Source organism: Phacochoerus africanus, chromosome 11, assembly GCF_016906955.1.
Source record: "Phacochoerus africanus isolate WHEZ1 chromosome 11, ROS_Pafr_v1, whole genome shotgun sequence".
In the NCBI taxonomy this organism is placed as follows: Eukaryota; Metazoa; Chordata; class Mammalia; order Artiodactyla; family Suidae; genus Phacochoerus; species Phacochoerus africanus.
Genome location: NC_062554.1, coordinates 123,181,039 through 123,202,742, shown reverse-complemented (window position 1 = coordinate 123,202,742; position 21,704 = coordinate 123,181,039). Strand labels below are relative to the sequence as shown.

The window sequence follows — 21,704 nt, the reverse complement described above, 5'->3', positions numbered from 1 at the left end:
AGCCAGAAAGGTAGGCGGTTGCTTCAAATTAAAGTGAGGACCTTCTCAAAGGGGCAGATCACTCTACAGCCAGAGTTGCTTTCCTGGCCAGGCAGGCTGGCCAGAGATGGGTTTAGGTCTCAAGGGCCCTCATTTACAGTCCGAGGAGGAGGTGGGGTGCTTGTCTGTAAGGGCTGGAGTGAGGGCAGGGGTGAGCCTCTGGGGAAACGGACACGGGAATGGAGCAGGTTTGAACTGAAACGATGGAATGCTCAGCTCCATCAGGGGACAATCAGCTGCTGTCCTATCTTGTCCTATCACCAGACTTTGTCCCGATGCTGGTACGATTAGGTTCACAGACCTGTTGTCTTTGGTTCCCCGAAATTTTCACTGCAGAGACATTCAGCCTTGCCCTCGTCAGGCACTGCCCTGTGCCCCCTCCTCCTCCCTCTCTTTAAATTTCCCTGTTGCTCAAGTACAGATCGTGGCACAGGTTTCAGGAAAGGGGATGAGTTTAACTGCTCTGTGTTAAGAAAACACACATATATGTATATATTTATTGACTTATAAATGTATTACATATTATGTTAATATTATCTATTCACATAATCTCATAATTCATAAGCTCACAATCACATGACTCAGAGATAATTCCATTAATAATTCATTTCTAAGTTCTTTCCCATGTTTCATAAAAATTGCACATATACATAAAGATTATATATGTTTATCACATCAAAATCATACTCTACATCCACTTTTTTTTTTCCTTTTTAGGGCCACACCCACGACATATGGAGGTTCTCAGGCTAGGTGTGGAATCGGAGCTACAGCTGCCAGCCTACACCGCAGCCACAGCAACACCAGATCCTTAACCCACTGAGTGAGGCCAGGGATCGAACCCACATCCTCATGGATCCTAGTCGGGTTCATAACCCACTGAACCATGAAGGGAACTGTTGGGAATCTGTGAGGGGATCCTGGCCTTCAGTTAAGGGACAAGACGGAAACTAAGGATCAGAGCTGAGAGGTCTACCTACATCCACTTTTTTAACTCCCTCACTTAACGCTATAAAATACACGAAGGGCTGAATGGAGACAGTGGGAGCAGGGGCTTCACCAGCAGCAGTAAAGCGCTGGTCACCTCCAATTCCCCACCACATGGTCCGTGACCTGCATGCCCAGAGGCGTCCCGGTAAGGCCTGCTGGGGAGCAGTGCATGCGTGGGGCGCCCTTTTGCTAACGCTGATAGCCACAGAGAAAATATACTTTACTGCTTCTCTGAGGACCAAGTTAATGAGATACCCCCAGCCCCCACCCACCCAGCAAAGGCCTTCTGGGAGGGCTTACAGCTGGTCCCTCCAGCCCTCGCTCTCCCTTCATGAGTCTCGCCTTCTAGAGAACGGGGCTGTGGGTCAGGGTGGAGCTTACCTCCGCTCCAAGGAGGGTGCTTGTACACAGACTTTGGAGAAAGTTTTTGGTCCTTGAACTTCTTCCCCTTGTACAGGAAGTAAGAGCGAATAGCCTTCCAGGAACAAAACCTGTGAGAAAAATGGCTCTGGTCACAGGGAGAAAACTCCCAGGTGAAAGGGCTGGATCGTGGAGCACAGGGGCACTGGGTCAGAACCAGGGCTCACAGAGAGGGCGCGTGCAACAGAGACGAGTAGAGCCCTTGGCCTCACGGTGCCGCGTGTCAGAGGCCCTTCCTCTGAGGCCTCCTCTTTGCCTGAGGTGGGGACTTGCTTCTGGAACCCCCAGTGGGTATAAAGGCTCTGTAGCGCTCAGGCCTGGGAGGGGCTCACTGCGGGGTGCTCGCCTCAGCGTTAGACTAGGAGATCGCTCCCCCCACCTGGTAGAGCCAGAGTGTCTGACTGGCCTCCTCTCGGGTCTGATCCTTGGTTTCCATCTGGTCCATTAACTGAGGGCCAGGATCCCCTCACTCATTCCCAACAGCCCTGGCCCTGGAGTTGACCCTGGCCCAAGCACAGCAGGAAATAAGTAGATGGGAGAACTTGGGCTAGTCTCCTGGTCCAAACCACGGGGGACCAGCGAGCCACAGGTTGGATATATTGCGTAGATACTTTGTTTTATTTATTTATTATTTTTGGCTGCACCCATGGCATGCAGAAGTTACCAGGCTAGGGATCGAACCTGCACCACAATAGTGACCCAAACCACAGCAGTGACAGTGCCAGATCCTTAACTCACTAGGCCACCAGAGAACTCCTTTTGTGTTAGTTTTGTGTTTTGGCCTTCATAGCTTCCTCATCATATTTTCATATTGAGTTAGTTGTCACGCTTGCCACTTTAATCTTGGGAGATCTGGAATAAAAACTTGAATGTCTAGTTCCTTTCGAAAAGGGAACTATCTAGCAACTGGGCCCTAGGGGTACTTATGGGATTGGAACTTAACAGAACAAAGCTTTTCTGGTTTACAGTCTCCATGAGGCCCCTTAAATACAATCACAACGGTGTGAGTCTTGACAGAATTTCTCCCTAAGTAGCTATGGTGCACCCTCATTCTTAGATGAGGAACCTACATCTAAGAAAACCCAACACCTATTCCAAGCAAGTCCAGGGGAGAAGTGGCAGCCAGGCATTCTGATCCGCTGTCTTCCTTGGCCTTCCACCCTCTGATTCAGGGTTCATTGAGAGAGTGCAAAGGGCAGAGAGAGTGAGTAGGATAGGAATACATCATCTTAGTTCCTGTGAAACTGAAACAGAGGGCTAGAGGAAGACAGCAACGTCTCCAGAAAATCAAATGTCTTTTCCTGACCTCATGGTCCTCAGGTGACGGGAGACAGTTACCTTTTCCAGAAGTACATAATGACAGGGAAGAGAGCCATGATAGCCCCGTGGAAAATGCTCCGATCTAGGTGGCCCTCTGTAATGGCAGCAAAGATGGCATCCTTCTGGGATTCAGAGATGTTCACCTACCCACAGAGTGGAAGCCCGTCACTGGCAGATGCTCCAGGGGAGGCAGGAAATCTCTTTTGGCCCTGGGACTTTCAAGACTCCCCACCCCCACCCCAGAAGGCAGAAGCTTTTCATGGGGCTGCTAGGTAAAGGACATCTGGTCAACCCAGACTTAGGCAGTGCTTTGCAATCAGCTTTGGGGGGTTTTGTGGGGGAAATGCTTCTTGGCAAAAGGCCAGAGAGAAGTGGGAGTCCCTCTTACCCTCAGCCTAGGAGGGACCTCCGAATGCAGGTAGAGCTTTAGGATAATGCTAATTTTGGACCTCATTAGCATCACGTCATTCTCGTTGTATGCCCGGTTGACTTGCAGCACATGAGCTGAACTCACCAAATCATTAAATCTAAAAAGAGGAGTAAGGAAGAAATCAGCAAGGAGAAAATGAAGACTAAATCGTGCAGCTGGTCTAGCCCTAGTTCTGGCCTTAAAAAAGGGCCAGTCCTAAGTCAGTTGTGACTTCATTCATTCAATCATAATTCATCCATTGGCAAAAACTGAGCACCTACCATATATCGGATGATATACGATGCTTGTTAAAGAGTATTTCTTCACCACAAATACCCTTATTCATCCCATTCTCCCTTCTTTACTTCCCCGACCCCTTCATCAGTTTTGCCTCTGAGTACTTCAAGGCTGAGGGCTACCTTGCTCTTTCTTTCCTCTCTTGAGCTGACCCTCTCATAATTACCACCACTGCCTGAGCAACATATGCCTTTTCTTCAAACATTTTTACTCTAATAAAATACGTATAACATAAAATTTACTGGTTTCATCATTTTTCAGTGTAGAGGTCAGTGGCATTAAGTACAGCCACATAAACTGCATCATCATCACCATCATTCAGCTCCAGGACTTTTCCTACCTTCCCCAAAAAACCACATATGCTTTAAATTAACTCCCATTCCTCCCTTCCCCAAGGCCCTGGCAACCACCATTCTGCTTTCTGTCTCCTGGCAACATACTCTTTTCCTAACCAAAATGTGACAGGTATACCTTACCTTAAATACACCGTTTCCTCCCTTAGACCATTCTAATCTTAATCATTTTAAATCTTTCTCAGAGGAGAATACCAAGGGCTTTCCGTTAGAAGCCTGTTTTGCATGTCCATTCATACAATCAACCAGCGGACATTTGTTAAGGGTTTACTCTGCAGGCGCAATTCCAGGAGCTGGGGTTCAGCAGTGAACACAGTAAACAAAGTACTGCTTTCCAGGAGTTTATAACCAATGAGAGGAAGAAGGCATCTGAGAAAATATATGAATAATTCACTATGCCGTAGAGTGCTATGAAGATGACAAAAGGGGATGATGGGATTGGGAAGGGGGTGGCCACTGAGACTTGAACAATGAGAAAGAAAAAAAACAGTCAGCTGATGACCTGGGGGGCAGAGGTTTCTTCCCCAAGAGTGGGCAGCGAATGCAAAGGCTCTGAAGCAGGCACCAGCTCAGGGGGTGTGAGTGGACAGAGCAGAGAACCTCATGGCTGGAGCGTGGGGCAGGAGGTGAGTAGCATGAGGTGAGCTCCAAGATGCAGGCAGGCCCTGCTCACCTGGAGCCCTTTAGGCAGTGAAAGGAGGTTTGGACTTTATCCCAGTGGTACTGGGAAGCCGCTGGAACATTTCAGGCAGGAGAGTGATATAGTGTGGTTTACACTGGGAAAAGGCTGCTCTGGCTGCTACGCAGAGAGTAGTTTATAGAGGGCTAATGAGAAGGCAGAGATGACAGTGATGGGAAATGGAGCAGCAGCAGGGAAGGCTGTTCAGTCTGGTACTTTTTCCTGCTCCTCACTTGCCTCCCTCTTGAACACTTAAAAAAAAAAAAAATTCTCACTAACCCCCACTCTTCCTTCAAAGTTCAGCTTAGGTGACCTGTCTCCCAAGAAACCATACTTAAGGACTCAGTGGTCCAGATGCACTTCCTGGACCTGACTTGAACCTATCATCCTCCTTCCTAACCCTCATTTGTGTGTTTTGTCTGCCAGTCCCACTAGTCTATGGGATCTTGGCCAAGAGAGAACGTCTTAGCTGTCTTTTTTTTTTTTTTTTGCATTTCCAATGCCAAATCCAGAGGCTAAGAAATAATAAACAAGCAACAGGCATTGCTGGAGCTGAGCCAAATCCCTCATTGTGGTGCCATGGAATACCTCTCAACCAAACACCCCTAACTGGTGTGCTCAGATACCAGGTGCCTATGCATCTGAGGAACACACTGCCTGATACCAATGGCATGCCCACCATATTCACTGGTGAAAAATTTTCCTGGACTTAAGTTTCTCTAAAGAATTGAGGTGAATATTTACTGAGAGTTATTCGTATCTCTTCTCAAATATTTTTGCCTGTTGTTATTGTAATTTGCTATTTATGAAAACTGACAAACTGGAGTTCTCTCTGTGGTGCAGTGGCTTAAGAATCCAATTGCAGAGGCTTGGGTCTCTGCAGAGGTGTGGGTTCTATCCCTGGCCCAGAGCAGTGGGTTAAAGGATCCGGCATTGCCACAGCTGCTCTGTAGGTCACAGATTCACGGATTCAGTCCCTGGCCTGGGAAATTTCATATGCCGTGGGTATGGCCATAAAATTAAAAAACAAAACAAAACAAAATAAAAACCATGACAAACTACGAATGCAAAAAGAAAAGAAATTTGTTGTTTCTGTGAAAACAAATTTGAATGCTTTGGGGCATTCCAATAAAGACGAGTTGCTTTTTAAAAAAGTACTGTTGAGTTAAGTGTGGGCAAGGCAATTTAAAACATTGCAAAAACAAATATACAAATCCGGAAGGATTAAATTGCTTTGTAGCAACTCTAGTTTCTAATTTCTAACAATTAGAAAGAGTAGATAGCATTTTGGGTACAGTTTATATAATAAAATCGTGTCGACCTTCAATTAGTGGAATGGTTTTGGCTTTACTTCAAGTTTGACAGATGAGCGAGTGTATATTAACAACCTTTTAATGTTATGCATACACGCAATTTTTATTATTATAACTCCTTGCTTTAAGTAAAGAACTTTGGCCCTGTAGAGCTAGATAAGAGGACTTCTCTCATGTTAATAAATCACAGAAAAAAAAGTTCTCCACTTCCTAGGTATAAATAAGTACTTTTCAATATTGGGAACTGCAGACTACTGGGGAGCTTTCAGGACCCAAAGGAAGGGATGGTGGACATGGATACAGCAGCATCTTTTAGTGAGATTTTCAGAGGGCGACTCCTACCTAGCGGAGCTGCCGTTTTGTCGGGAGGAACAAATTATGGGAAGCCATGAGGAGAAGGAGAGATGGAAAACTTACTTCTCCATTTCAGAAAAGAAATACAAATCATTGATTGCAAAGTTGACAGTAATAATCCTGTGGCCAAATAGCCGGCGCTTCATGAGGGTTCCGTCTCCATTCTCGTGATCTGCGCTCCGGCTCCCGGTGGGATTTGAGAATGGGCGTCCTGATATGTTTGGTGATGTGGCAAAATCTGAGAGACAAAGAGAAAGGAATTAGCATTTAATGTGACGACATCATTCTTAAGCCCGAAGTCTTCAACCTGAGACTGATCAAAACGACCAAAAGAAACTGTGGGCTCACCTTTAGCCCTTTTGAAATAGGGGGTCCCACCTCTGGGCTCAACCTTTTATTTAGATTTCAAAGGCTGCTAACAAGCCTTCTGTCAGACTAGTATGACAACATACTTACCAAAAGCAAAGCAACAAAACAAAACAACTGATTACTGAACGATGTTTTCCTGGTGCTTGACTAATATTAGAAATACAATCAACACAGAAGTTAGGCTAATCCCCAACATTTCTGCAGAAACTGCCTAAGTGACTTTCAAAATGGAGTGTGTGGTTCCGATAATGCTTATTCAAGGTTTATCAGGGAAATCATTTAGAAGTACACTGGGAAAACAACACAAAATAAAAGGTAAACATGAAGAGCAAAAGAAGAAGTTTATTAGAAACTGAGTGGGAAAGAGACAGAAATGCGTAAAGAAAAGCACTGAAGCTTCTAGAAGGTTTAGATTGTGACTCAGAAAAGTAAGACACTTAGAAAATTTCTAAATTTTGACTAAGATATAGCCAAAGAAATCCTTTCACAGGGATTTGGGGCTGAGAACTCTTTGGAGCTAGACTGACAAGGAGACCTTGGTTAACTGCCTGGTTTAGGAAAATTGTCTAATTCAGCTCCAGAAGGTACTATCCCTTTATTAAGCCCTTTATTCTGAATATCTGTTCAGGAATAACTGATGTGAGATTGGCGCTCCCTGTGGCCTAAGTAGGATTCCTTTTGGCTCAATGTTACATATAGGATGGAAGTATAACTACAACGTTCAAGAGACACCCACCACGTGTTATGTCCCATTGTGCAAGGTCCTAGGAGTACGTCACTGAAAAGACACAAGGTCCCTCTCTACTGCCCTACAATCTATCTTTATCTCTTAGACTTGAGCCTGAAGGGAAAAAAGTCTGGATAACAGAGAATGTTGATATGATGGTTGGGTATTTTAGGAAAAGAGGTGCTAAATCAATCCCTAAAAAAAACCAGAATCAGTGGTATACCTGTAAAGCAGCTCTTGCAGTGGAGGGAAAACCCAATTTGGATTATTTGTTAATTTCTGTAGTAAATACTCCCACTGTGGTTGATATCAAGCTGTCACTTGTTTATCAACTGGCTCACAACATTCTTGAATATTTAACAATTGTCTCTCAACTGAGCTAAGGTTGTCAGGTTGGATTTTTTTAAGCAAGACCCAACTCTATGCTGGCTACAAGAAAAGCACTGTAAATGTAAGGCATAAATAGATTATAAATAAAGAAATGAAATTAGGTCTTTATGCTAACACTAATAAAAAGAGAGCTGGAATGATTATGTTCATTATCAAAGTACATTTCAGATAAATGAATATTACCCACAGAGTTCCCATTGCGGCTCAGCGGAAATGAATCCAGCTAGTATCCATGAGGATTTGGGTTGGATTCCTGGCCTCGCTCAGTGGGTTGGGGACCCAGCATTGCCGTGGGCTGTGGTGTAGGTTGCAGACATGGCTTGGATCCCGAGTTGCTGTGGCTATGGCGTAGGTGGGCAGCTGTGGCTCCGATTAGACCCCCTACCTAGCCTGGGAACTTTCATATGCCACAGATGTGGCCCTAAAAAGACAAAAAGTAAAAGAAAGAAAGCAAGCAAGAAAGAAAGGGAAAAAAAAAAAACATTACTCACAGATAAAAAGTCCTCTCATAATGATAAATGGGTCCGTTAATTGAAGGATATGACAATATTGGAAGAGGCTAAACTACAGTAATAGCAGATCAAGCAGCTCTCCCACTGAAGTGCTAAAGTGCCTTCGTCATTGGCTGTCATACAATACTGGGACGTGGGGAGTTGAAGAAGGGTAAAATTGGACTTCCTACCATTCTACGGCGTTAAGGTTTGAGCTGATTTTTATTTAAAAGAAGAAACGAAAGAGTAGTCTTAAATCCTAAATATTTGGTTGCTAAGCAATTATAAAACAAAAAGTTTTATTTGTTAAAGTGAGAGTTGTAACAACTTAAAAGTCATCAAGAGAGAAGAGACTTGTCACTGTTAATTCCCCCATTTTTATCTCAGGTACTTTTCTCCATTTTCTTAACTTCTAGTCCAACTTCCCTGATTGCAGTTCCTAAACTGCATCATCCTTTTTCTTATTTTAAGATTCTATGCAGACCTAGAAGTTGCTCTTGTCCTATTTTGCCCACCTAACTTGCTAATTCCTGAAAACTCAACTTTATGTTATCTTCTGGGAGAAATCTTCCCTGAGCCTCTTCCTTGACTAGTTAGGGTTTCTCTGCAATTATCATCGGGATCACTCATCACAATTATATAAAAATAGCAAGAATACTGGCTAGCTCTTTTTTAAAAAAAATTTATTCGAGTATAATTGACTCACAATATTGTGTCAGTTTCAGGAGTACAGCAAAGTGAATCACCCATATATATCGATTCTTTTTCAGATTCTTTTACCATACAGTGGCTAACCTTTTTATAGCACTTACTATTGCCATGAATAGTTTTAAGATGCTTTACATGTATTAATTACATGGAATTATTTCGGCGCCTTCCCAGGAACAGACACCCCCTCACCCCTACCCCACATCCCCTGCCTCCTTTAGCCTCTTAGGCTTTCCCAGAATTCCAAAGAGCAACTTTAATCAGAAAAGTGAGAAAATTCAGAAACCAAGGTAAACGGCCAAGCAAGACAAAATAATAATAGTTTAGCCATAAAACAATGTCAAGGACCTTTAGTTCCTCCTCGAGGGCTGTAGATAATATTCTAAGCCATATCTTTAAGTTGTTTTACAGATACTAGAACCCCTACCAGGTGAAAGAAGTTAACTACATGCTGACCAACAGCAGGTAGACTCCAGACCAGTTGGAACAAGAAGGCTGATGATGCTGACTCCTAATTACCTCACCACCAATCAGAAGAATGCCCGTGAGCTGATCAGGTACTCTGTGATCCTCTCCGTCACCTTGCCTTTAAGAACCCTTCTCTAAAAGCCACTGGGGGTTTCAGGTTGGTTTGTGTGTTTTCTGTTTTTTGTTTTTTTGTCTTTGTCTTTTTAGCGCTGAACCTGTGGTATGGAGGTTCCCAGTCTACGGATCAAATCAGAGCTGTAGCTGCCAGCCTACACCACAGCCACAGCAACGCCACATCTGAGTCGAGTCTGTGACCTCACAGCAACGCCGGGTCCTTAACCTACTGAGCAAGGCCAAGGATCAAACCTGCATCTGCATGGATACTAGTTGGGTTCATTACCGCTGAGCCATGACGGGAACTCTGAGTTCAGGGTTTTGAGCATGAGCTGCCCATGCTCTTTGCTTGGCTCTATGCTGGATGCCTTGCAATAAACACTGTACTTTGCTTCACCACGACCCAGGGTCAACAGACTGGCTGTACTGCAGGCAGGTTAGCAGACCCAGGTTTGGTTCTGTAACAGCACGACACAAAGCAGCAAGCTCTGCAGCTTCTTACCTGCGCTAACCCTTGTAGCTAAAAATATCAATAGAGAAGGGGAGTAAATAGAGAAGTGACTTACTTTCCTTGGTGTTGTGCATTTCCAGGCGAAGATAGTCTTCAAATTCCTGGCGCTTATGGGGATTAGACATAAACCTGCGGTACCTACAGAAGCTCTTGATGAAACTGATCATCTTCAGACAGCCTCTCTTCTGTGCAAAGAGAAAGGAGTATGGCAAGTCCCTACATTAACATAGCTTGCTGTGTGAGAGTCTACTACGAGTCAGAAACTTGACGTTCATTACATTTAATCCTCAAAACATCTCCTTTAAAAGGAATAATTTTTAGCTCCAGTTTAAAGGTGAGGAAACTCAGGTCAGAGAACTTGTATAATCCTCCCCAGAACAAGGGGCTGCCAAATGGATGATTGTGGCTTCACCCAGGCATGACTGGGGCCATTGGCAATGCTCCTTCTACCATAGTCTTTCTACAGTGAAGATCTGAAATGCCATGATTGGGAGAGGGAGTGTGAGCTAAAAACAGGAAGAAACAGAGGACACACATAAGTGTGACTCACAAGAAGGGAATAATGGCTCAGGCAGATTTTGAAATGTTGAAATTAGGAAGTGAGTAAACCATTTCTAAGCATTACGAAAAGAGAAATATAACAACATGCACATAGTCATACAACCCCCCCACACACACACATGAACACACACAAATGCATATTATGTTTCTTCATCCATTTCTTGATGTCCAGTGGCCATTCTCTGGTTTATTTATCCCTTGATAAAGTGATATTTAGAGCCAGAAGGAATCTAGTTGATCAACTAGTTCAGCTGACTCATTCTATAGAGATCCGTCAATGTAAGCATGGCTTTATTTTTTTTTTTAAATCTTTTTTTTTAAGTTAAAAAGTAAAAGAAAATTTATTCATTTTTAAATGATTTTTATTTTTTCCATTATAACTGGTTTAATTTCTAATCTTTTTTTTTTAAACCCTGGATTATTTATTTTTAATTGTTCCTTTAGCAGGTGTTGAAATAACACAGGGTACAGTGTAAACAACTCCTTTTATTTTTTTGGCAGTGCACATGGCATTCGGAATTTCCCAGGCCAGGGATTGAACTAAAGCCACAGCAGTGACATAGCTGAACCCTTAACTACTAGGCCACCAGAGAATTCCTATCTTCAAAAAGCTTTTTATTTTTTATTTACAAAATTGTTATTATAGTTGATTTACAATGTTTTGTCAATTTTTGCTGTACAGCAAAGTGACCCAGTTATACATATATATATACATTCTTTTTTTCTCCTATTCTATCCTGTTCTATCACAAGTGATTGGATAGAGTTCCCTGTGCTATACACAGGACCTCACTGCTTATCTGTCCTAAATGTAATAGTTTGCATCTACTAACCCCAAACTCCCAATCCATCTCACTCCCTTCCCCTCCCCCTTGGCAATCACAAGTCCATTCTCTATGTCCATGAATTTGTTTCTGTCTGTAGATATGTTAATTTGTGCTATATTTTCGATTCCCCACATAGGTGATATCATATGGTATGTTTTTCTCTTTCTGACTTATTTCACTTAGAATGAGAATCTCTACATCCATCCATGTTGCTGCAAGTGACATTTTGTTCTTTTCTATGGCTGAGTAGTATTCCATTCTGTATATGCACCATATCTTCTTAATTCATTCATCTGTCAATGGACATTTAGGTTGTTTCCATGTCTTGGCTATTATGCATAGTGCTGCAATGAAAATGGAGGTGCATGTATCTTTTTTTTTTTTTTTCTGCCTTGCTGCATATGGAGCTCTGGGGCAAGGGATCAGATCTTAGCCACAGCTGCAAACTAAGCTGCAGCTGCGGCAATGCCAGATTCCTAACCCATTGTGCCCAGCTGGGGATCAAACATGCATCCCAGCACTCCCAAGATGCTGCTTATTCTGTTGTGCCACACCAGGAGCTTCTGCATGTACCTTTTTGAATGAAAGTTTTGTCTGGATATATGCCCAGGAGTGGGGTTGCTGGATCATATGGTAGTTTGATATTTAGTTTTCTGAGGTACCGCCATATTGTTTTCCTTAGTGGTTGTACCAATTTACATTCCCAACAACAGTGCAGGAGGGTTCCCTTTTCTATACACCCTCTCCAGCATTTGCTGTTTGTAGACTTATTAATTATAGCTAGTGTGAAGAGGTACCTCATTGCAGTATTAATTTGCATTTCTCGAATAATTGGTGATGTTGAACATTTTTTTCATGCGCCTGCTGGCCATCCATATGTATTCTTTGAATAAATGTCTATTTAGGTCCTCTGCCCATTTTTCAATGGGTTTTTTTGTGTTTGTTTTTTTTTTTGCTGTTGAGTTGTATGGGTTGTTTGTTTGGAGATTAAGCCCTTGTCAGTTGCATCATTTGCAACTATTTTTTTCCATTCTGTAGGTTGTCTTTTTTTTTTTGTCTTTTTGCTATTTTCTTTGGGCTGCTCCCTCGGCATATGGAGGTTCACAGGCTAGGGGTCAAATTGGAACTGTAGCCTCCGGTCTATGCCAGAGCCACAGCAATGCAGGATCCAAGCCATGTCTGCAACCTACACCACAGCTCACGGCAACGCCGGATCCTTAACCCACTGAGCAAGGGCAGGGACCGAACCCATAACCTCATGGTTCCTAGTCGGATTTGTTAACCACTGCGCCACGACGGGAACTCCTGTAGGTTGTCTTTTTGATTTTTTTTTTTTAATGGTTTCCAAGCTTGTCAGTTTGATTAGGACTCATTGGTTTATTTTTGTCTTTATTTCTATTGCCTTGGGAAACTGACCTAAGAGAACATTTGTATGGCTGATTTTAGAGAATAGTTTGCCTATGATCTCTTCTAGAAATTTTATGGTGTCTCGTCTTACATTTAAGTCTTTAAGCTATTCTGAGTTTATTTTTGTGCATGGTGTGAGGGTGTGTTCTAGTTTCATTGATTTACATGCAGCTGTCCAGTTTTCCCAGCACCACTTGTTGAAGAGACTGTCTTTTCCCCATTTTATATTCTTGCCTGCTTTGTCAAAGATTAATTGACCATAGGTGTCTGGGTTTATTTCTGGGCTCTCTATTCTGTTACATTGGTCTCTATGTCCCTTTTTGTATCAGAACCACACTGTCTTGATTACTGTAGCTTGGTAATACTGTCTGAAATCTGGGAGAGTTATGCCTCTTGCTGTTTTTTTTCCCCTCAGGATTGCTTTGGTAATTCTAGGTCTTTTATGGTTCCATATACATTTTTGGATTGTTTGTTCTAGTTCTGTGAAAAACATCATGGATAATTTGATAGGGATTGCATTAAATCTGTAGATTGCTTTGGGTAGTATGGCCATTTTAATGATATTAATACTTCTAGTCCAGGAGCCTGGAATATCCTTCAATTTCTTTGAATCTTCCTTAATTTCATTAACATTTTATAGTTCTCAGCATATGTCTTTAACCTCCTTGATGAGGTTTATTCCTAGGTATTTCATTTTTAAGGGTGTAATTTGAAAAGGTATTGTACTTTTATATTCCTTTTCTAATATTTCATTGTTAGTATACAGAAATGCAATCAATTTCTGAATGTTAATCTTGTATCCTGCTACTTTGCTGAATTCATTGATCAGTTGTAGTAGTTTTTGTGTGGAGTCCTTAGGGTTTTCTGTATATGGTATCATGTCATCTGCACAGAGAGAGTGACAATTTAATGTCTTCTTTTCCAATTTGGATATCCTTTATTTCTTTTGTTTGTTGGATTGCTGTGGCTAGGACTTCCAATACTATGTTGAATAAAAGTGGTGAGAGTGGGCATTCTTGTTCCAGATTTTAGTGGGAAGGCTTTCATCTTTTCTCCTTGAGAATTTTATTGACCATGGGTTTGTTTTAAATGGATTTTATTATGTTAAGATAAAGTCCCTCTGTATCCACTTTAGTTCTAGCTATTTGCCCCTGCCACCTATAATCTGTGCAGGAGGTGCTCCACCACCCAAGAGCCCCAGTGTGTGCAAAGGAAGATATTCCTATGGCAATTCTTCCTCTTCTCTTGCCCTCTCCAACAATGGTGCCTTCCTTCTCCTGTGGACCCAGGCCTCTTCTCACGCTCCCTCTGCTGTGGAGCTCCACTCCCCAGTCTGGGTGTACCACTCCCTAGCCCTCCAGGCTGTCTCCAAGAAGCCCACCCTATTCCTCTCCCAAGCACTGACCTCTGAAGACAGATTTAGCACCCAGCCCACACCCTAGTGTCTCAGGCTATGGTGTCTGGGGGTGGTGTTACCGATGGTCCATGTGGCTCTTCCTGCTTTGCCCTCCTCAGTCTAGCTGCTGTACTTTTCTCCAAGATTCTGAGGTTCCTTCTTTGTCTTGGCTGATCTCCCCATCAGTTAGTTGGCCTCCCAGGGTGCAGATTCCTTTCCTCCTTCACAGCTCCTTCTCAGAGTTCTGGTCCTATCCTGATTCCTTTTTTTTTCTTGCCTCTCTCCTTTTTTTTGTTTTGTTTTGTTTTGTTTTGTTTTGTCTACCCAGTTATGTGGAGGGTTTCTTGCCCTTTTCGGAAATTTAAGGTTTTCTGCCAGTGTCCAGTAGATGTTCTCTGAGAATTGTTGTTCTACATGTAGGTGATTTTTTTTTTTTTATGTGTTTGTGGGAGAAGGTGGGTGCCCATCTTACTCCTCTGCCATCTTGATCCTCTCCTGCAAGCTTGGCCTTAGAAAGCCAGTGGTAAAACACAAAACTCATTGGACTTAGTATCAGAAGTTTTCAGCCTGGAGCCTAGTTTTACGTTAATTGGGTAATTTGGATCAACTTCCTTAACCTATGTCTCAATGTCTCCACATGTAAGACAGAAACAATAGCTTTCAGGGTTGTGGTGATGGTTAGTGATAACATACGTAAATCACCATGTGCAGTGCTTGGCACAAAGTAAGCACCAAGTACATGTTAGATCCTTTTTATACTTTCTTAACTAAGAGCAACTGAAAGACGTGAAATTAAAACAAAGCATCCTTGTGCTGGGTGCAGTATTCTTTTTAATATCTCACATGATCATTCATGGTACCCTGACATAAGGCATGGAAGGAATAAAGAAGAGGAAGGAGAGAGCAGAACGTTTTCATATCTGGGGTACTGCATCGGTGGGCATAGGCATTATTTTTTTTCACTCTTATAACATAGTTGCTTTTACTTCTCCCAGTGTGTATACAATTTTACATAGTTGCGATTATAATATGTATACAATTTAGGGATCTGCTGGGTTTTAAAATTTTTTTCCTCATCTTTTTTTTAATTAAATGAAAGATTCTTTAAACTCTATAGCGCTTTACTATTTTCAAGAGTTTCACATGCATGATTTCCTATAATCCCATAGTAATCCCTTTTCCCCCAACCCCTCTATTTCCACTCCCTCTTCCCTCCCCTCACCGATAACCACTGGTTTGTTCTCTATGTCTGTGAGTGGCATAGACATTATTTTCAGAAATACTTTCACATATCTTTAGAGTCAGATGGAACTTTCTGATCACCAATTCTATAACACATTGAGCAAGTGATTCTTTAAGAGGAGCATGTATTTTCATTTCTCAAACCACAAGAAGGGACTTTCCTGAATAACATTCATGTCTCCCCTTTCCTTTTTCTTTTCTCCCATGGGAGAAAGAATGAGTTAGATAATTGATGGGTTTGGAAGAAGGAAATGGGCACTTCCTGCTCTTTAGCCTTCTGTAACTCTCTGGGAGCTACCGATCTGCAGACACCTGTGTTCAGACCTGCCCTTTGTCGTATAGTAAGGAGCTCACCCAGGTAAATGGAGGCCTAGTTGTTTCTTTATGCCAGTAACTGGACATGTAAGTAAGTAAGTAATTAAGTAAGGGTGCAGAGAGGATTATCAAACCCACTTGGCTTCAGAGCCAATCCATGTCCTCCAAACTAGCTGTCAGCAGTGAAAACACTGACATTTTGATCACCCCCTGTCCCCATCACTCAATTGGTTCAAATCACAGAGAGGGAACAGGGATTTCCTTAAATTTTCACTGTAACAATTTCTCTGGGCCTTAGATTCCTCCTTTGTAAATGAAGATTTGAAAGCCTATCGCAAGAGTATGTCTTGGTGAATAAATATGCTAATGGTGAAACTTCCAGATGGTGGACAATGCCAAGGCAGTGGTCTCCTTGACCCCAGTGTCTCGCCTTCACTCTCTCCCTCACTGACCTGGGATTCTTGCCGGTAAGTTGTTACCATCTTTGAAGGCTTCCCTGGTGAGGTCAGTGGTATTTCAGTTTCTGTCTCCGGAGGACGAGGTGGAAACAGGTCTTGGTAATCTTTAAACCTGCCATAAGGAGACCAAGAGTATCAGTAAAGGCAAACACCTAGCATGTAAAAGGTAGGCCAAGGCAAACCTATCACAGCAGCTTTTGGAGGAAGGGGGAATTGGGGAATGGTGAGATGCTCAAAAATACTCTTCTTGGAATTCCCATTGTGGCTTAGTGGAAACAAATCTGACTAGTGTCCACGAGGATGTGGGTTCGATCCCTGGCCTCGCTCAGGGGGTCAGGGACCCGGCATTGCCATGAGCTGTGGTGTAGGTCACAGACTCAGCTCAGATCCCAAGTTGCTGTGGCTGTTGGGTAGGCAGGCAGCTGTAGCTCCAATTCGACCCCTAGCCTGGGAACTTCCACATGCCATGGGTGTGGCCCTAAAAAGCAAAAACAAACTAGACCTCCCCCAAACCCCTCTTCTTATCATTTCAATCCTTTGCTCATGTCAGCCTGTTCTTCCTGATCAATATTGTAGTGTTCCTTGTTCAGGCAGGTGAACAGAAATGTGTGTGAGTGAGTGTGTGTATGTGTGTGTGTGTGTGTGTGTGTGTGTGTGTGTGTGTAAGCAGGTAAGTAAGAAGGTTTGAGATAAGTTTGGCTTCTTTTTATAGGGAGGCTCTGGCAATGAACTATGAGAGTGGCTTATGAGACTAAAACGGCTTTCAGAACCCAGCGAGCAGCTTCAGAGTATCACTGCCTTCACCCAGGACACTCACCACTTCTCTTCCAGAGATTTCATGACATAGGTCTGGAGCATTAACAGTGTTGTTGTGCTGATATGATGCATGTTAGAGACTTCTTTGATAATAGGGGCATCACACTGCAGCATTTCCTCTAAAAATGCAAGAGAGAGAAGAAAAGCCATCATTTTCTTGTCTACCCTCTCTGAGGTTAATTGGAGTTTTTTTTCATCTCAGAGCCCTATGGTTCCTTATTCTGAATCTGGTTAGACTTAGCTCTCCACAATTTTTGTGAAGATCTCAAAAGCACATCTGGAATGTTATGTGTAAGCGCATCTGTAGAACAAATACTCTCCTGGTTTAGTTCCATTCAAATTTCCAAGATAAATGCTAAATAGGAAAGAAATGTTTAAGGGACTCCTTTCTGCAGCTAGTTTGAAGTTTCCAGTTTAGGAAGAGAGCAGAAGAATAAAGGATTAAAGTTAAGTGGCTGAGGCAGATGGGAAATCCAAGATTATTAACAAGTTTTCTAAGGGAAATATGATTCTTCAGGTGTTCAAAGACTACTGTGTTCATTATAAGACTTAAAACTTAAAATTAAGGACAGGATCTGCATACTCTTCTTTCTCTTTGAACTCATTCAAAATGATGCACAGAACTTGATATCCTGAGACTCAACAAATAAATATTATTTACAAGTAAAGACTTGCCATTTTACCTCTTTTCCTACTTCCACAGAATTTATAACCTATCTTGGTTTGCCACCAGCAACCCCCACATCTCTTCGACTGTGCCAAAACAGGAGGCTTTCCCTCCATCGCTTTGCTATAAGATTTGTTTACCTCCAGGGTGGGATCATGCTTACTCCCTTTGTCTTCCTCTAGAATTACAGGTCAATAATTTACTTGCCACTTCTGCTTCTGGACAAGATGAGTTTGCATGAGTCAGATTTACCCTACTGACTTAGGCAAGGAAATAAGACAAAATTTATGAAACATATTTTCAGGGAGATAGTTCTCCTTTTCACTGCCTCACAGCAGTCTTTACAACACATGGATGTTGGACACTCCAACTTTGCATGCTGCTAACTCTTGCTCTTGTATTAACTCCAGTCTACTTAATTTCAAATGACTTGGGTTTGAATTTGAGTTCTACCAAGTGGACAAAATAGCTAACTTCTCTGTGTTTTACCATCTTCATTATAAAGTAGAGATATTTATCCCTACCTTATAAGGATTAAATAAACTCCTATTTTCAGGGTTGAATGAAGTTAAATGAGAGGATATATTTCAAAACACATAAGTGCAAGTGTTTTAAGCTTGGGTTCTTTTACTAGTACTACCGTATTTTTGATTTATTATTGTATTATTATTTTTTAGTTTTTCTACAATTTTCTTATTTATTATAAAAAACTAAATACTAACACACATTGAGAACTTAAATAAAACTCCTGTTTCAGGAATTATTAGCACATTAGCACATTTTGACTTTAACCAACCATCCATTCTGTCTTTTCAACATCATACTTTAGAATTGGTTACATATAAAAGAACAACAATGCACACAGTTTTCTTGGCTTATGCTTCTTTCTTTCAGTTCTCCTTTTTTCTTTAAGAAAAAGAATGATAATTTGATTTTTCTTTTTTGAAATACTATAAAGTGTCATCACTTACATGTGGAATCTAAAAAATAAACCAAATGATTGAATGGAACAAAACAGAAACAGACTTACTGGTGGAGAGAACAAACCAGTGGTTATCAGAGGCGAAAGGGAAGGGAGGTGGAGCAAAATAGGAGTGGGGGATGAAGAGATATGAGCTACTATGTATAAAATAGATAAGATACAAGGATATATTGTACAGCACAGGGAATATAGCCAATATTTTATAATAACTTTAAATGGATTACAATCTATAAAAATATAGAGTCACTATTTCTACATCTGAAACCAATATAATATTGTCAGTCAAATATACTTCAATGAAAAAAATAGATTTATTATTGTTTTCTGCTTTCACTGTCCCTCTTAATCTTTGTCTCCACACTGCCCTGTGTGGCTGCTGCTAGTTCTGCTAGCTCAGGGAGCTATCTTAAGACAGGCTCTTTCCCAAACACTTCTCCTAAGATTCTAAAGATTGAAGGAAACATTGTCAGGAGAGGAGGATGCATACCAGGAGAGGTTTTGCCGTGGAAGAAAGTCTTGATTATGTTTTCAAAGAGAGACCTGTAAGTCTTTTCATTTGTCTCAGTACTGATCTTCTGTATGGCCACCAGGAATTGCAATGGGCTTTCAGCCTTCCGTTCTCTGAGGAACTCCCTAAAGAACTCCAAGTGCTGTGCATTTAGGAGGACTTCTGTCAAGTTGCTGGAAAACAAGCAAGCATCATTGGTGGAGAGAAAGGGACGGTGACATTGGTTTCTGCTCCAGTTAGGGAATGAGGAAGGGCATCTCCCAGGCTGTGGGGCCTTTAACTGTGACTGAAGAGCAGGGTATATGAATTGGTTACTCTGCCTATTTCCTTGGAGATAAATTTTATGTACCCATTCTAATCTTAGTCCAATCATTTGACAAACCCAAGGGAAGAGGAAGAGTAGTATTTTAAAAGTGATTTTTTTTTCAAGGAAACCTTTTTGTATATGGATTTATTGGCAGTCATCTCAGTAAGACAGAACATGAGTAATCAGCACATATGGATCAATATCTCTAAATTCGGAGTTTCCATCCTGGCTCAGTGGTTAACAAATCCGACTAGGAACCATGAGGTTGTGGGTTCGATCCCTGGCCTCTCTCAGTGGGTTAAGGATCTGGTTTGCCAGCTGTGGTGTAGGTCACAGACATGGCTCGGATCTGGCATTGCTGTAGCTCTGGCATAGGCCAGCAGCTACAGCTCTGATTAGACCCTAGCCTGGGAACCTCCATATGCCACGAATGCAGCCCTAAAAAGACAAAAACAAACAAACAAACAAAAAACAAAAACAACAAAAAACCCAACCTCTCTAAATCCCCATTGCTGATTTTTTCTTTCACAGTTCCTTACATACAGGTGCTCCTAATGTTTCAATTCAATCTTCTTATGATTTCCCCCCCTGGGTCTCTGTGGTTTCAATTTTCATTGATGTGGTGAAACTATATATCTAGTTTCTGGGAGTTCCATTTCAAAATTTCAGTTGCCTATTGAAGCTCATCTTTATGTCTGTTATTATTTAAACCTCTTCATACAAATCTACAAGTTGTCTAACTTGTTCTTCTTCCATTATATACCTATCTCATTAAGAATGATGTTGGCTATAGATTTTTCATTGATGTGATTTAAAAAAAAATCTTTTTAGGGCCATACTGCAGCATATGTAACTTCCCAGGCTAGGGGCTGAATAGGAGCTGCAGCTGCCAGCTTACGCCACAGCCACAGAAACTCAGGATCCAAACCACGTCTGCGACCTATACCACAGCTCACAGAAAAGCTGGATCCTTAACCCACTGAGCGAGGCCAGGGATCGAACCTGCATCCTCATGGATAACAGTTGGATTTGTTACCACTAATCACATGGGAACTCCTAGATGTGCTCTTTAAGGATAAGATGTTTTCCTTCTAAATTTATTGAGAGTTTTTATCCTAAATCTGCTAGATTTTGAAACATGCTTTTAATGCATCAAGATAACCATGTGATATTTTCCCCTTATTTCTATTAATACGACATTTTAAAATTTATTTTCAGATGTTAAATCAACCTTGCATTCCTAGAATAAATCCTACTTGCTCATGCTGTAATCCTTTTCTATGTGGTTGAATTTGGTTTGCTAACATTTTGTTAAGGTTTTTATATGTAGGTTTGAGAGGGATATTTGTCTGTAGTTTTCTTATGCTAAGTTTGGTCTGGGATTAGGGTAATACTTACTGGCCTTATAGAACAAGTTAACAGTATCTTTTTTCCCTCTATTTCCTCAAAAAGTTCATAGACTATTGGTATTATTTATTTTTGAAATATTTAGTAGGCTTCTCCAGTGAAATCATCTGTGTCCAGACTTTTCTCTGTGAGATGTGAAATTATTAATTCAATTTCTTCTCATTGATTTACTCACATTTCATCTTGAGTCAGTTTCAGAAAGTTGGGTGTTTCTAGAAATGTATCTATTTTATCTAAGTTGTCTAATTTAATCCTTGTACTTTTTTACAATCTTCTTAATTTTTGTAGGGTCAGTGGTTATGCCCTCCCTTTTGATGCAGATTTTAATGATCTGTGTCATCTCACTTTTTCCTCTTTCTCAGTATAGCTAACAGTTTATCAGTTTTATTGATCTTTATAAAAAACCTATTTGCACCTGGATTCTCTATATTTTCTCTTTATTTTACTGATTTTCACTCTAATATTTATTATTTACTTCCTTTTACTTCCCTTGAGTTTAGTTTGACTAGATTGTCCTATCACCTTTAGTCTCCACTGTTTTTTTTTTTCTATTTTATTGAGGTATAGTTGATTTTCAATATTACATTAGTTTCAGGTGTATGACATATTATTACAAAATAATGACTATATTTACCTGTGTTGTTCAATATATCCTTGTTACTTGTTTATTTTATACATAGTAGCTTACATCTCTTAATTCCCTACCCCTATCATGTCCCTCCTCCATCCCCTCTCCGCACAGGTAACCAGTTTGTTCTCTATATCTATTAGTCTGTTTCTGTATTGTTATATTCATTCATTTGCTTTATTTTGTTATATTCATTCATTTGTTTTTTTTTTTTAGATTCCACATGTAAGTG

At 41.4% G+C, this 21,704-nt stretch overlaps 1 protein-coding gene across 1 annotated transcript in view; it reads right to left on the bottom strand.

Annotated features, from left to right (window-relative positions):
- Positions 1-21,704, bottom strand: part of RGSL1 (regulator of G protein signaling like 1) — a 63,914-nt gene that overhangs the window by 3,972 nt on the left and 38,238 nt on the right. The window contains exons 12-19 of the mRNA XM_047754409.1: positions 19,110-19,303; positions 16,975-17,092; positions 16,152-16,269; positions 10,008-10,137; positions 6,238-6,412; positions 3,158-3,296; positions 2,788-2,912; positions 1,411-1,520 (exon numbers count right to left, since the gene is read on the bottom strand). Coding sequence (XP_047610365.1) covers positions 1,411-1,520; positions 2,788-2,912; positions 3,158-3,296; positions 6,238-6,412; positions 10,008-10,137; positions 16,152-16,269; positions 16,975-17,092; positions 19,110-19,303 — 1,109 coding nt within the window. The remainder of the gene's footprint in view (positions 1-1,410; positions 1,521-2,787; positions 2,913-3,157; positions 3,297-6,237; positions 6,413-10,007; positions 10,138-16,151; positions 16,270-16,974; positions 17,093-19,109; positions 19,304-21,704) is intronic.